The sequence below is a fragment of the Coregonus clupeaformis genome, chromosome 37, assembly GCF_020615455.1.
Source record: "Coregonus clupeaformis isolate EN_2021a chromosome 37, ASM2061545v1, whole genome shotgun sequence".
In the NCBI taxonomy this organism is placed as follows: Eukaryota; Metazoa; Chordata; class Actinopteri; order Salmoniformes; family Salmonidae; genus Coregonus; species Coregonus clupeaformis.
In genome coordinates this window covers 9,738,316-9,753,820 of record NC_059228.1, presented here as the reverse complement: position 1 = coordinate 9,753,820, position 15,505 = coordinate 9,738,316, and the positions used below count along the sequence as shown (strand labels likewise).

The 15,505-nt window shown below is 42.0% G+C and overlaps 1 protein-coding gene across 1 annotated transcript; it reads left to right on the top strand.

Moving 5' to 3' along the window:
* The first annotated feature begins 6,662 nt into the window (after nt 1-6,662).
* On the top strand, nt 6,663-14,385 carry LOC121553507. Its single transcript, XM_041866653.2, has 4 exons — nt 6,663-6,911; nt 7,011-7,102; nt 11,786-11,877; nt 13,149-14,385. Exons 1-4 carry the CDS (start codon nt 6,694-6,696, stop codon nt 13,302-13,304), a joined length of 558 nt encoding a protein of 185 aa, XP_041722587.2. The 5' UTR covers nt 6,663-6,693; the 3' UTR covers nt 13,305-14,385.
* Nucleotides 14,386-15,505: the final 1,120 nt, after the last annotated feature.

The window sequence follows — 15,505 nt, the reverse complement described above, 5'->3', positions numbered from 1 at the left end:
ACTGTAGGTCTATAACCTCTCACATAGCCTTAATATTAACTCCTGCAGAATTAAGAATTTCTTGCAGTGCAATTATACACCAAATGTATGCAACATTTTGGAGTGGAGAAATATGATTTATTTATTTCTGCATTTGTCAGCATCATGAAAACGGATAGTATTTAAACCACATAAAAAATGCATTGAAGCCGAACTGAAATCTTGTCAGAAACATGTTGGGTCGTTTTCACAGCTTTCTATTTCCTTACACCCGGTCAATTGAACATTTTCCACAGAAAATCGTTCCAATCTTTTTTGCATTATTGCATTTTCTCCCCAGTCCCTAAACATCTTTGCTCCGCGAAAGAAAACGTCTTTGCTCCGCGAAAGAAGATGACAGAGAAAACTTTACCGATGCCAACTAGATTGAAACATTCATTCTATTGATATATTACATTATTTTGTTGAGCAAGGGTTTATTTAGTCTTCTAGGTCAACATACAGTGCATTTGGAAATATTCAGACCCCTTCCCTTTTTCCACATTTTGTTACGTTATTCTGAAATTGATTAAATACATTTTTTCCCTCATCAATCTACACACAATACCCCATAATGACAACGCAAAAACAGGTTATTAGAAATGTTTGCAAATCTATTAAAAACAGAAATACCTTATTTACATACAGTGGGGAAAAAAAGTATTTAGTCAGCCACCAATTGTGCAAGTTCTCCCACTTAAAAAGATGAGAGAGGCCTGTCATTTTTTTTTAAGCAGTGATGTTTTGGGGCTGTCGCTGGGCAACACAGACTTTCAACTCCCTCCAAAGATTTTCTATGGGGTTGAGATCTGGAGACTGGCTAGGCCACTCCTGGACCTTGAAATGCTTCTTACGAAGCCACTCCTTCGTTGCCCGGGCGGTGTGTTTGGGATCATTGTCATGCTGAAAGACCCAGCCACGTTTCATCTTCAATGCCCTTGCTGATGGAAGATACATGGCCCCATTCATTCTTTCCTTTACACGGATCAGTCGTCCTGGTCCCTTTGCAGAAAAACAGCCCCAAAGCATGATGTTTCCACCCCATGCTTCACAGTAGGTATGGTGTTTTTGGATGCAACTCAGCATTCTTTGTCCTCCAAACACGACGAGTTGAGTTTTTACCAAAAGCAAACACGTTTGGTGTTCACCAAAAGGCATGTGGGAGACTCCCCAAACATATGGAAGAATGTACTCTGGTCAGATGAGACTAAAATTGAGCTGGTACCATCCCACAGTGAAAAATGGTGGCGGCAGCATCATGCTGTGGGGATGTCTTTCATCGGCAGGGACTGGGAAACTGGTCAGAATTGAAGGAATGATGGATGGCGCTAAATACAGGGAAATTCTTGAGGGAAACCTGTTTCAGTCTTCCAGAGATTTGAGACTGGGATGGAGGTTCACCTTCCAGCAGAACAATGAATAGTTATGCATGCTCAAGTTTTTTAGTCTTATTTCTTGTTTGTTTCACAATAAAAAATATTTTGCATCTTCAAAGTGGTAGGCATGTTGTGTACATCAAATGATACAAATCCCCAAATAATCAATTTTGATTCCAGGTTGTAAGGCAACAAAATAGTAAAAATGCTAAGGGGGGTGAATACTTTCGCAAGACACTGTAGTAACCAAAAAAGTGTTAAACAAAACAAAATATATTTTATATTTGAGATTCTTCAAAGTAGCCACCCTTTGCCTTGATGACAGCTTTGCACACTCTTGGCAATCTCTCAACCAGCTTCATCAGCAATGCTTTTCCAACAGTCTTGAAGGAGTTCCCACATATGCTTTTCCTTCACTCTGTGGGCCAACCTTTCCCAAACCATCTCAATTGGGTTGAGGTCGGGTGATTGTGGAGGCCAGGTCATCTGATGCAGCACTCCATCACTCTCCTTCTTGGTCAAATAGCCCTTACACAGCCTGGAGGTGTGTTGGGTCATTGTCCTGTTGAAAAACAAATGATAGTCCCACTATGCGCAAACCAGATGGGATGGTGTATTGCTGCAGAATGCTGTGGTAGCCATGCTGGTTAAGTGTGCCTTGAATTCTAAATAAATCCCTGACAGTGTCATCAGCAAAGCACCCCCACACCATCACAACTCCTCCTCCATGCTTCACGGTGGGAACCACACATGCAGAGATCATCCGTTCACCTACTCTGCTTCTCACAAAGACACGGCAGTTGGAACCAAAAATCTAAAATTTGGACTCATCAGACCAACGGACAGATTTCCGCCCGTCTAATGTCCATTGCTCGTGTTTCTTGGCCCAAGCAAGTCTCTTCTTCTTATTGGTGTCCTTTAGTAGTGGTTTCTTTGCAAAAATTCGACCATGAAGGCCTGATTCACACAGTCTCCTCTAAACAGTTGATTTTGAGATGTGTCTGTTACTAGAACTCTGTGAAGCATTTATTTGGGCTGCAATATGAGGTGCAGTTAACTCTAATGAACTTATCCTCTGCAGCAGAGGTAACGCTGGGTCTTCCTTTATTCTGGCGGTCCTCATGAGAAACAGTTTCATCATAGCGCTTCATGGTTTTTGCGACTGCGCTTGAAGAAACTTGAAAAGTTCTTGAAATATTCCGGATTGACTGACCTTCATGTCTTAAAGTAATGATGGACTGTCGTTTCTCTTTGCTTATTTGAGCTGTCCTTGCCATAATATGGACTTGGTCTTTTACCAAATAGGGTATACCACCCCTACCTTGTCACAACACAACTGATTGGCTCAAATGCATTAAGAAGGAAAGAAATTCCACAAATTAACTTTTAACAAGGCACACCTGTTGATTGAAATGCATTCCAGGTGACTACCTCATGAAGCTGGTTGAGAGAATGCCAAAAGTGTGCAAAGCTGTCATCAAGGCAAAGGGTGGCTACTTTGAAGAATCTCAAATATAAAATATATTTTGATTTGTTTAACACTTTTTTGGTTACTACATGATTCCATATGTGTTATTTCATAGTTTTGATGTCTTCACTATTATTCTACAATGTAGAAAATTGTAAAAAATAAAGACAAACCCTGGAATGAGTAGGTGTTTCCAAACTTTTGACTGTTTCTGTATGTAAATGTCATATTTCAGTTTTTATTTTTTTTGGGGTCATTGTCCATTTGGAAGACCCATTTGCGACCAAGCTTTAACTTCCTGACTGATGTCTTGAGATGTTGCTTCAATATATCCACATAATTTTCCTTCCTCATGATGCCATCTATTTTGTGAAGTGCACCAGTCCCTCCTGCAGTAAAGCACCCCCACAGTATGATGCTGCCACCCCGTGCTTCACGGTTGGGATGCTGTTCTTTGGCTTGCAAGCTCCCCCTTTTTCTTCCAAACATAACGATGGTCATTATGGCCAAACAGTTCTATTTTTGTTTCATCAGACCAGAGGACATTTCTCAAAAAAGTACGATCTTTGTCCCCATGTGCAGTTGCAAACCGTAGTCTGGCTTTTTTATGGCGGTTTTGGAGCAGTGGATTCTTCCTTGCTGAGTGGCCTATCAGGTTATGTCGATATAGGACTCGCTTTACTGTGGATATAGATACTTTTGTACCTGTTTCCTCCAGCATCTTCACAAGGTCCTTTGCTGTTGTTCTGGGATTGATTTGCAGTTTTCGCACCAACGTACGTTAATCTCTAGGAGACAGAACGCGTCTCCTTCCTGAGAGATATGACGGCTGCATGGTCCCATGGTGTTTATACCTGCATACTATTGTTTGTACAGATGAACGTGGTACCTTCAGGCGTTTGGAAATTGCTCCCAAGGATGAACCAGACTTGTGGAGGTCTACAATTCTTTTTCTGAGGTCTTGGCTGATTTATTTTGATTTTCCCATGATGTCAAGCAAAGAGGCACTGATGTTGAAGGTAGGCCTTGAAATACATCCACAGGTACACCTCCAATTGACTCAAATGATGTCAATTAGCCTATCAGAAGCTTCTAAAGCCATGACATAATTTTATGGAATTTTCCAAGCTGTTTAAAGGCACGGTCAACTTAGTGTATGTAAACTTCTGACCCACTGGAATTGTGATACACTGAATTATAAGTGAAATAATCTGTCTGTAAACAATTGTTGGAAAAATTACTTGTGTCATGCACAAAGTAGATGCCCTAACCGACTTGCCAAAACTATAATTTGTTAACAAGACATTTGTGGAGTGGTTGAAAAACAAGTTCTAATGACTCCAACCTAAGTGTATGTAAACTTCCGACTTCAACTGTACAGCTCTGGAAAAAAGTAAGAGACCACTGCAGAATTATCAGTTTCTCTGGTTTTACTATTTATACAGTGAGGGAAAAAAGTATTTGATCCCCTGCTGATTTTGTACGTTTGCCCACTGACAAAGAAATTATCAGTCTATAATTTTAATGGTAGGTTTATATGAACAGTGAGAGACAGAATAACATCAAAAAAATCCAGAAAAACGCATGTCAAAATTGTTATTAATTGATTTGCATTTTAATGAGGGAAATAAGTATTTGACCCCCTCTCAATCAGAAAGATTTCTGGCTCCCAGGTGTCTTTTATACAGGTAACGAGCTGAGATTAGGAGCCCATTCTTAAAGGGATTGCTCCTAATCTCAGCTTGTTACCTGTATAAAAGACACCTGTCCACAGAAGCAATCAATCAATCAGATTCCAAACTCTCCACCATGGCCAAGACCAAAGAGCTCTCCAAGGATGTCAGCGACAAGATTGTAGACCTACACAAGGCTGGAATGGGCTACAAGACCTACAACCTACAAGATCACCTTGGTGAGAAGGTGACAACAGTTGGTGCGATTATTCGCAAATGGAAGAAAAACAAAATAACTGTCAATCTCCCTCGGCCTGGGGCTCCATGCAAGATCTCACCTCGTGGAGTTGCAATGATCATGAGAACGGTGAGGAATCAGCCCAGAACTACACGGGAGGATCTTGTCAATGATCTCAAGGCAGCTGGGACCATAGTCACCAAGAAAACAATTGGTAACACACTACGCCGTGAAGGACTGAAATCCTGCAGTGCCCGCAAGGTCCCCCTGCTCAAGAAAGCACATATACAGGCCCGTTTGAAGTTTGCCAATGAACATCTGAACGATTCAGAGGAGAACTGGGTGAAAGTGTTGTGGTCAGATGAGACCAAAATTGAGCTCTTTGGCATCAACTCAACTCGCCGTGTTTGGAGGGAGCTGGAATGCTGCCTATGACCCCCAAGAACACCATCTCCACCGTCAAACATGGAGGTGGAAACATTATGCTTTGGGGGTGTTTTTCTGCTAAGGGGGACAGGACAACTTCACCGCATCAAAGGGACGATGGACGATGGGTGAGAACCTCCTTCCCTCAGCCAGGGCATTGAAAATGGGTCGTGGATGGGTATTCCAGCATGGCAATGACCCAAAACACACGGCCAAGGCAACAAAGGAATGGCTCAAGAAGTAGCACATTAAGGTCCTGGAGTGGCCTAGCCAGTCTCCAGACCTTAATCCCATAGAAAATCTGTGGAGGGGAGCTGAAGGTTCGAGTTGCCAAACGTCAGGCTCGAAACCTTAATGACTTGGTGAAGATCTGCAAAGAGGAGTGGGACAAAATCCCTCCTGAGATGTGTGCAAACCTGGTGGCCAACTACAAGAAACATCTGACCTCTGTGATTGCCAACAAGGGTTTTGCCACCAAGTACTAAGTCATGTTTTGCAGAGGGGTCAAATACTTATTTCCATCATTAAAATGCAAATCAATTTATAAAATTTTTGACATGCGTTTTTCTGGATTTTGTTGTTGTTATTCTGTCTCTCACTGTTCAAATAAACCTACCATTAAAATTATAGACTGATCATTTCTTTGTCAGTGGGCAAACATACAAAATCAGCAGGGGATCAAATACTTTTTTCCCTCACTGTAATTCAGTAGAATGAGGTGTGCCTGTGTTGGAATTCAACAGACACTGGAATGGAATGGCTGTCATACATGTAGAAATGCTGATTTAAGAACAATTTGCAGTGGTCTCTTAATTTTTTCCACAGCTGTATAAAAAAGCTCAGGAAATATTTGTTTTTTGGATACATATTTAACCCAATTTTTTGTTGGTGCAAAACTACCTCCATACTTCGATAAAAAAAATTATACCGGTACCGGGTTACCTTCAGATGAGTCCCTTGACACTTGTGGGGTCTAGAACGGAACGGAGAACACCATCGTGACAGTCTCCCATTTCCACATACTAGTTTGTAACCCAAACGGTTCAGACGCTACAGACAGAAGTTGGCACATCGGCGGTACCGACTTCAGACAAGTCCTGTGGGGCTTGTGGGGGTCCTAGAGCAAATGAGAGTAGAGTCATCTTTCCATAGAATGGTCATATTACTTAGTAGGCCAAACCCGTTCGATGTTTTCGTGAGAAGACCGATTTTCGGGATGTCTCCTAGTCTGACAAACAGCTCTGTAGCTCTGCCACTTTCCACCGTAGATGTGGAAGGCTGACATAGGTGGATGCGGTGGATTGAGACAATATCTCTAGCTTAAACTGACAGATTTGTATGTTTAAAAAAAAATGTTGATTTGATTGTGCGTCAATAGACTCTTAAGGATTTTAAAGGATATATTTTTCTTCACGTTGAATTCACCCAGTGTGTCATTACACACCATACCGTTCCTCAAGGATTACAACCCCACCTTCATGCCCTTCCTGCTAAATGTTATCCGTGTTGGAGTATGCTTCAGTGCAGGCTCCAGCTTTGCTGAGGAGTCCCACCCTAGAAAACCCCCCTCGCTTCATCGTTCAGCCTCAGCCCCCTCCTCAGATAGAGGGCTTTTGTTCTGCATCTAATGTTTTCATTAGGATACTGGGTGCAGCCGAGGGAGGAGGACAAAGAGAGAGACGTTCAATACGTTTTTGGGCACTGAATACACTGTGAGTATTTCTTTCTCTCTTTCTTTCTCTTTCTTGCTTACTTCCTCTGTATTTCTCTCATTGCAAGAGACAGTTAAAGAGTCCACTCTTACCCTCCAGCTGGACTTCAGGTTTCCTCTCCTCCGCCATGACCCGCCCCTCCACCATCTCACTTGGACTCCTGATCCTCCTCATTGGCTATGCAGCGGCAGGTAAGAGACGTGATTTGGTATCGCTGGGGTTAGAGGTCATAGGGAAAAGGGGAAAGGGCAGGGGGCACATCAGATGTGTAAACAAACCATAAATAGATGTGTTGTTTACTCTGTCAGATTCTGTTCTACCTGGAACCAAAATGAGTATGCAGTTTATGTAGTACGCTAGTATGGGTAATCAGAGAGAGAGAGAGAGAGAGAGAGAGAGAGAGAGAGAGAGAGAGAGAGAGAGAGAGAGAGAGAGAGAGAGAGAGAGAGAGAGAGAGAGAGAGAGAGAGAGAGAGAGAGAGAGAGAGAGAGAGAGAGAGAGAGAGAGAGAGAGAGAGAGAGAGAGAGAGAGAGAGAGAGAGAGAGAGAGAGAGAGAGAGAGAGAGAGAGAGAGAGAGAGAGAGAGAGAGAGAGAGAGATACTCATGGGGTTAGAACATCTGTTTCTTATTTTTTACGCAGCATTGACCATTCTCCATGTAGTACTCCATCAGTACAGTTTTTGACTACAAAAAAATCTTCAATTGTATCCATATGTACAGTGTCTGTCTCCAAACCTATCATTCCAACCTTGTTTACTGCTCAAACTGACTTCCAGAGGAAATCACTAACACTTTGGCCACTCCTCCATATCCTACTCTATATAACATCAAGGACTTCTGAGAAACCAGAGATGATTAGGCTTGAGTGTGACTTCATACACAAGGAATGGCTGACTATGGCAACAACACATAGAACCACACATTTCTCACGCTCTCTGTCAACATACTATCGATCCAGGAAATACCCTGGAGATCTGACTAACAACTTGTTAGTCTTTTTTCCATTGGCGGGCCTGTATTAGGCAAGAGCTGGTTTGTGGGACCACTGGTGTTCTAACTGACCTAATGCTCTGGCTCAGGCTGTGTTCTTCATCATTCACTCCGCTGCACGTCTAGCTCTGTCTCCTGTGGCCAGCACAAACACACATGTGCAAACATGGTCACACACACATGGGAACATGAACAGAGACACGCGGAGACAGGCAAACATGCACACCATCTTCCGACCCTGTCTCCCAGGGCGGAGTGTGTTAGATCAGACTCTTGTGGGCTGCAGTGTTTTACTTTCCTATGGCCTATTTCCCCTGAGTGTGTGGGTCAGTATTTCTCAACCTCCTGGTGCAACTGTGATAGAATACACAAAGGAGTGTGCACTTCATCAGGCATGTCATCATCTGCCTCATCTGTCTTTGTCCAACACACACACGCACGCACACACTCCCCTGACAAGCTTTAGCTGCAGTCTTAGGGCCTTTTGGTTCCCCTACATGTTGATAGCCAAACCAGAGCAGCACAGGCTGTTTTAACTACCAGAGCAGGGAATTCTGGCATTCAACAGCAAACCACTATGGTCAGATTATATACGCTGAATAACTATAGAACTGAGACAGCATCCTGCCTGCATCTGTGTGCCAGTGTGTGTGTTTGTTTGTATCACGTGCTAAACTTCAATTCAAAGACGATGCCCTCCATGCATCTTTCACAGATTGTGATCAATTGACATGTCACACGTCTTCCTTAGGGAAAAAGCCTTGAAGTTTGCCAACTGGCTAATATGCCCAGATGAATTTCACATATTGAAAGTTAAGGGTCCATCTGTAGTACTGACGCAGAGGCGTGGTGCGTTTTTCTATTGAGAGAAATCCAAAGAGGAGCTCTAGCTTACATTCATCCTTTGGGTTTCCTTGGCTTTTGTCCTGGGTCCACTTGGCATGCTCTGTGGTGGTGTAATGGAGCTTATAAAATTTTACCGTGGATAGCTCCATAAAAACAGCACAACCGGTAATTCATGGCTGCTGTTCACAGGGCACTGGAAGACAGTCATGACGTTGGAAAAGTAAATGGTCCTTATGTTGTGTTACTTTTATGACAGGCAGGGAACAGACTACTATAAATGTGAGAGAGGCCAAATTCTACTCTTAATAGTCTGCTATATACATTGGGGAAGAAAAGTATTTAGTCAGCCACCAATTGTGCAAGTTCTCCCACTTAAAAAGATGAGAGAGGCCTGTAATTTTCATCATAGGTACACGTCAACTATGACAGACAAATTGAGGAAAAAAAATCCAGAAAATCACATTGTAGGATTTTTTAATGAATTTATTTGCAAATGATGGTGGAAAATAAGTATTTGGTCAATAACAAAGTTTCTCAATACTTTGTTATATACCCTTTGTTGGCAATGACACAGGTCAAACGTTTTCTGTAAGTCTTCGCAAGTTTTTACACACTGTTGCTGGTATTTTGGCCCATTCCTCCATGCAGATCTCCTCTAGAGCAGTGATGTTTTGGGGCTGTCGCTAGGGCAACACAGACTTTCAACTCCCTCCAAAGATTTTCTATGGGGTTGAGATCTGGAGACTGGCTAGGCCACTCCATGACCTTGAAATGCTTCTTACGAAGCCACTCCTTCGTTGTCCGGGCGGTGTGTTTGGGATCATTGTCATGCTGAAAGACCCAGCCACGTTTCATCTTCAATGCCCTTGCTGATGGAAGGAGGTTTTCACTCAAAATCTCACGATACATGGCCCCATTCATTCTTTCCTTTACACGGATCAGTCGTCCTGGTCCCTTTGCAGAAAAACAGCCCCCAAAGCATGATGTTTCCACCCCCATGCTTCACAGTAGGTATGGTGTTCTTTGGATGCAACTCAGCATTCTTTGTCCTCCAAACACGACGAGTTGAGTTTTTACCAAAAAAGTTCTATTTGGTTTCATCTGACCATATGACATTCTCCCAATCCTCTTCTGGATCATCCAAATGCACTCTAGCAAACTTCAGACGGGCCTGGACATGTACTGGCTTAAGCAGGGGGACACGTCTGGCACTGCAGGATTTGAGTCCCTGGCGGCGTATGTGTGTTACTGATGGTAGGCTTTATTACTTTGGTCCCAGCTCTCTGCAGGTCATTCACTAGGTCCCCCGTGTGGTTCTGGGATTTTTGCTCACCGTTCTTGTGATCATTTGACCCCATGGGGGTGAGATCTTGCGTGGAGCCCCAGATCAGGAAGATTATCAGTGGTCTTGTATGTCTTCCATTTCCTAATAATTGCTCCCACAGTTGATTTCTTCAAACCAAGCTGCCTACCTATTGCAGATTCAGTCTTCCCAGCCTGGTGCAGGTCTACAATTTTGTTTCTGGTGTCCTTTGACAGCTCTTTGTCTTTAGCCATAGTGGAGTTTGGAGTGTGACTGTTTGAGGTTGTGGACAGGTGTCTTTTATACTGATAACAAGTTCAAACAGGTGCCATTAACACAGGTACCCAGTGGAGGACAGAGGAGCCTCTTAAAGAAGGATTACAGGTCTGTGAGAGCCAGAAATCTTGCTTGTTTGTAGGTGACCAAATACTTATTTTTCCACCATAATTTGCAAATAAATTCATTGAAATCCTACAATGTGATTTTTCTGAAAGAAAATTCTCAATTTGTCTGTCATAGTTGACGTGTACCTAGTGATGAAAATTACAGGCCTCTCATCTTTTTAAGTGGGAGAACTTGCACAATTGGTGGCTGACTAAATACTTTTTCCTCCCACTGTATGTTGTATGTAACTGTCTTTGTTCTGTGTTTGTAATGCCTTTTAGTGTGCATATAATGCCACAGAAAAACCTTTCCTAAGGTCCTAGGACAATATATAGTAAGCAAGACAACATATTATTATTATATTAAATTATTATATTATAAGACATTTCCAGCTTGAAGGATGTTAAAACATTCTGTGATGTCATGGAAACCAGATTCAACAGGAAGTGTGGCTGAAGAAAATAGACAGGGCTCCATGCCATAGATTATACTGTACATGTTCTATGCGTCATTAAGAAGATGCCTGTCTTCACAGACATATGGACCACACATCCTAGCCACATTCATCACTGCCATAGCCACCAGAGACCAGCGCTTCAGCTCACAGAGAAAAATAAGGGCTCTTAAAAAGGGGTAGGTGGTTAATTGGAACCATAAAACCTGGATGGCGAAGGGAAAAAGGTGGTTGAACAATGTATGCAGGTTTCTCCACCACACTCAGCCCATAAAGGTTCAAGGTTGATTCAAACTGAGACCGCCTCACAGTTCACTGCCAGCAAGGGTTGAGTGTAGTGTAGTCTACTTGCTAAGGTGAGGCAGTGGCATAAGCGTTGGTGAATGGTGACTGAGGGGGGGGGTTGTGAACTGATTGGCTGGGCTGCAGGCTGCCTGCAGAGCAGAGATGTAGAGGTAAGAGAAAACACGTTGAACGGGCTGTGAACCAGACAGACGGGAGAGGGAGGGAGAACAAGGAGAGGAGACAAGGAAGACTTGTTTTGGTGACCTTTACCGATAAGCAGGATGAAGATTTATAATGGAACAGAACTGAGTTTTTTTCCCATTTCTGCTGAGAAGAACTCAAGCTGTGGATAGAGATAGTAGACAAAAAATACACTGGGTTTTCTCAGGGAGGTTTTGAGAATTCTGCTCTGGTGTGTATTGAAGTCCATAAGTATGTCCTCTAGTCTAGCCTGTATAAAGGATGTACAGTAAGACTAAGCTATTGAAATGATAAAAGAACATGTGTTGGTAAAGTCAGAAATAAAGTTAGAAAACATGTTCTGTTCTTCAAGATAACACATATTTGTCTTGTAATCGAAAATTATGTCTGCTGGCCTATGTTTTCCATCAGGACCCGAGTCTGAGTTCCAACCCAGAGCTGTCCGGTCGAGTGCCTGTCAGGACCACGGTACGCTTCATGACAGACTGGATGTAGTGGAGAAGGTGGAGTAATAATCACAATGCTTTTCACTGTCTTGTTTGGTCACACGTTAAACAAAATATATCTAATAAAGCCTTCATAAACCCTTTATAAGGCGTATGTTGCTGCTTCACAAACCACTCATAACCAAATATCATAATACAAGGTGATATAACAGGTCCTTACATATGGTGCTTTAAAAAAAAATGTGGCATGACCTTTATGGCACTCTTTAGAATGACATAGTAGTATTCTTATAAATGATTTGTGTAGTTGGACTTAAAGGGTTCAATCAGACATTCGATCTTTGAAGGAATTTGGAAGATTTCCCAGTGGTTTGTAACATTAATACTTTGTATCAACTAGTTTTTTGTTTAATGGCGACGGCCAAACTATCTGCACTATTTTCTTTTAAGGATCAGATTTTTTAGCTAAAATGCCCATCCAAATGGCTCAGCAGTGGAATTCACTCAGTTACTAACATTTCTTCCTCTTTGGTTCACGCCACCCAGAGAGTATTGATGTTGAACGAGTATTGAGTGCATCTGAGGAGAACCTATCCCCGCTGGTAGCCTAGCGGTTAGAGAGGTGAGCCAGCAACCGGAGGGTTGGCAGTTTGAATCCCAGTTCTGACAGGAAAATATCTATCAGGAAGTGAGCTGATAATTGGAGGGTTGCAGGTATCAAATCCTAGATGCTGTTGTGCCCTTGAGCAAGGCACTTAACCCCCCACAACAACGGTGGGTATAGGATTGGTGAAAACAATGGTATTAGCTTCAGCTTTCACGTTGATATGCTATATGGAAACTTTGCCATAGTTTACTTACTATCCAATTCTTTAAAGAGATTATCCGGTACTTTTTAGCCATTAGTTCTGAAAGTAGGCTCAAGACCCAAAAGTGGTCCCCGAAAATTGCTTACTACGTCACATATGTACAGATATGTGCATCACGTCATTGCTCTCTCTATCGCTCCGTGTGCATCTTGCTAGCTGTCACTCTAATTGCTTGGGGGCTGGCCCACGTGGGGGAAAATGGCGGCGCATAGCTTCCAGAAAACAGTTGCTTTTGTACTAGGGATTTCGTGGCTAATTAAATCTGCTCAAAGATTATATATGTATGAACTACACATTGACACATCCAGCCCAAAGCGGGAGGTTTAAAAATGACTTACTAATCGCAAAAGTTCCCAGAGCAAGTCAACACTTAGGTTTAGGTTCTAGGGATAGGGCCTAGGAATCAATGTGAGTTGGGCTGATATATGACCCTGTCTGTCCCTTATGTGTCCCCTGCAGCATGTAGAGGACACAGTACAAAAGCTGGAGGCTGAGCTGGCCGTGCTGCTGCACACAATAGAGGCCCCTAAGTGGAGCCCCCTGCTGGACACGGCTGGAAAACATGTGGTGGACATCCTGGACGGCTACGGACTGGTGGAGAATGGCGACTCCTGAGAGAGGAAGAGAAGGGAGAAGATCTCTGTTGAGCAGCTACTAATGCTACTTCACTCTGGCCTTAGGAAGTGATGAGGGTGCACCTGGCTAGGGCAAACAATGAAAGACACTTTAATGTACAATCTATGCTGTTTTGCTGAAGTTGTATTTTGTAAGTGGACAACATGGTATAAAACAAGCCCTTTAAAGTGTAAACACAGGCTTAGTATATATTCTGTGGTACAGTTGATAGATCACCACATTAAAGCTTATTTTTCCACGTAATACACTCCTCTAATCCTCGGACACTCTCATCGTTTCTCCCATCATAGACAAAACCTGAATCCCTACACCCAGGGGTAACTGTGTCCCAGCCTCTCAGGATGTTTACTTCAAAGTTCTAAACCATTGATTGTTTTATCTGGTAATGTATTCTGTTTTGGGTGGGATTTACCCTTTCCTGTCCCATGCCTCTCTTCCGCCCCCTGGTGCCAATCAAGAGCGACAAATGCAGCACAGAGTCATTAGGTAGACCTTGCCCTTTACCACAAATCAAGAATCAGGTTACCCTACCCTCAATCCTAAACTAAACCATTAGGGGGCTGTAAATCATACCTGACCCTGTATCAGTGGTTAGGGACTACTAATAATCTCAATGTGGATGAATGACAAAAACAAATCACTACAGAGACCACTAGACGGAATGTATTTATTTATCAAAGCAGTTAAAGCAACATGTTTCAATACACAGAGCAGTTTGAATAGGTACAGTACAAGGCTTCCACTGAGACCCAGGCTAGTTGCAAGTGTATTTATTTAGTCCCCATAAAAATTCTTACAGAACATGTTCAAAATCGGATCACAAAAAGGAGAGTGGTCATAGATCATCAAACCTGTTTTTTGTTCTTAAAAATGTACACTACCTTACTAAATGATTCTACAAAGATCAGACACTAATGCTAGATGTGAGAGCGTTGATACTTATCCAGATATGGTAAAGGTGCTGTGGAAGTTGGTCACTCGCTCTATCACAATGCTGTTTGAAACACCCTGGTAAATATACTTACAACAATGTTACTCAATAAACTAGCATGTAAACACATTGGTAAGAACATATTTTAGATTTTTGCGGGTTAGGCAAGCAACATCCGATCAGGAATGGAGATGAATTTGAGATATCAAGGGAATGACATTAGGTTACAATATTGTTGAAAAAAGCTACCCAGCAGGGTTCTATTAAATTCAATGACTATTAATTACAAATACTAGACATAATTACATGGACATATCTAGCACGGGAGACTGAGCATCCAATCAAGCTTTTTCATCTAATCTTCATTAGAGAGGACAATGTAAAGACATGTTGAAGAGCTGTATATATACTGTATATAATAAACCTGTGGTTTGAATTGAAGAGGGCAGTCCATAAGTGCAGAAGAAGGATATTAAGGATCTAGAAGGAACCTGCATGGAGGAATGGTCTAAAATCCCTCCCAAGGTTCTCGAACTCATAAAACATTTTACAAAATGGCTAAGCGCCGTTATTCGTGAGGTATTGAAAGGTTTTGAAAAAGGGTGTCTATAATTTTGACCCCTACCTTTGAAAAAAATAATAATATATGCCATTTAGCAGATGCTTTTATCCAAATATTAAAGTATTACTTGTTAAACAAAATCTCTTTCTTTGAGCAATTAGTATAAAATAATATAATTTCCCCAAATTCTTTTGCACACAATATAGCTCAGTATTTGAATTATGAGGTCATTTTTGCTAATCTTTTTCAAGGGTGTGAATCATTTCAGACCCCACTGTATGTATGTGTATATATATACAGTGCATTTGGAAAGTATTCAGACCCCTTGACTTTTTCCACATTTTGTTACGTTACAGCCTTATTCTAAAATTGATTAAATTGTTTTTCCCCATCATCAATCTACACACAATACCCCATAATGACAAAGCAAAAACAGGTTTTTAGATTTTTTTGCAAATGTTTTAAAAATAGAATACTGAAATATCACATTTACATAAGTATTCAGACCCTTTACTCAGTACTTTGTTGAAGCACCTTTGGCAGCGATTACAGCCTCAAGTCTTCTTGAATATGACAATACAAGCTTGGCACACCTGTATTTGGGGAGAGTTTCTCCCATTCTTCTCTGCAGATCCTCTCAAGCTCTGTCAGGTTGGATGGGGAGCGTCGCTGCACAGTTATTTTCAG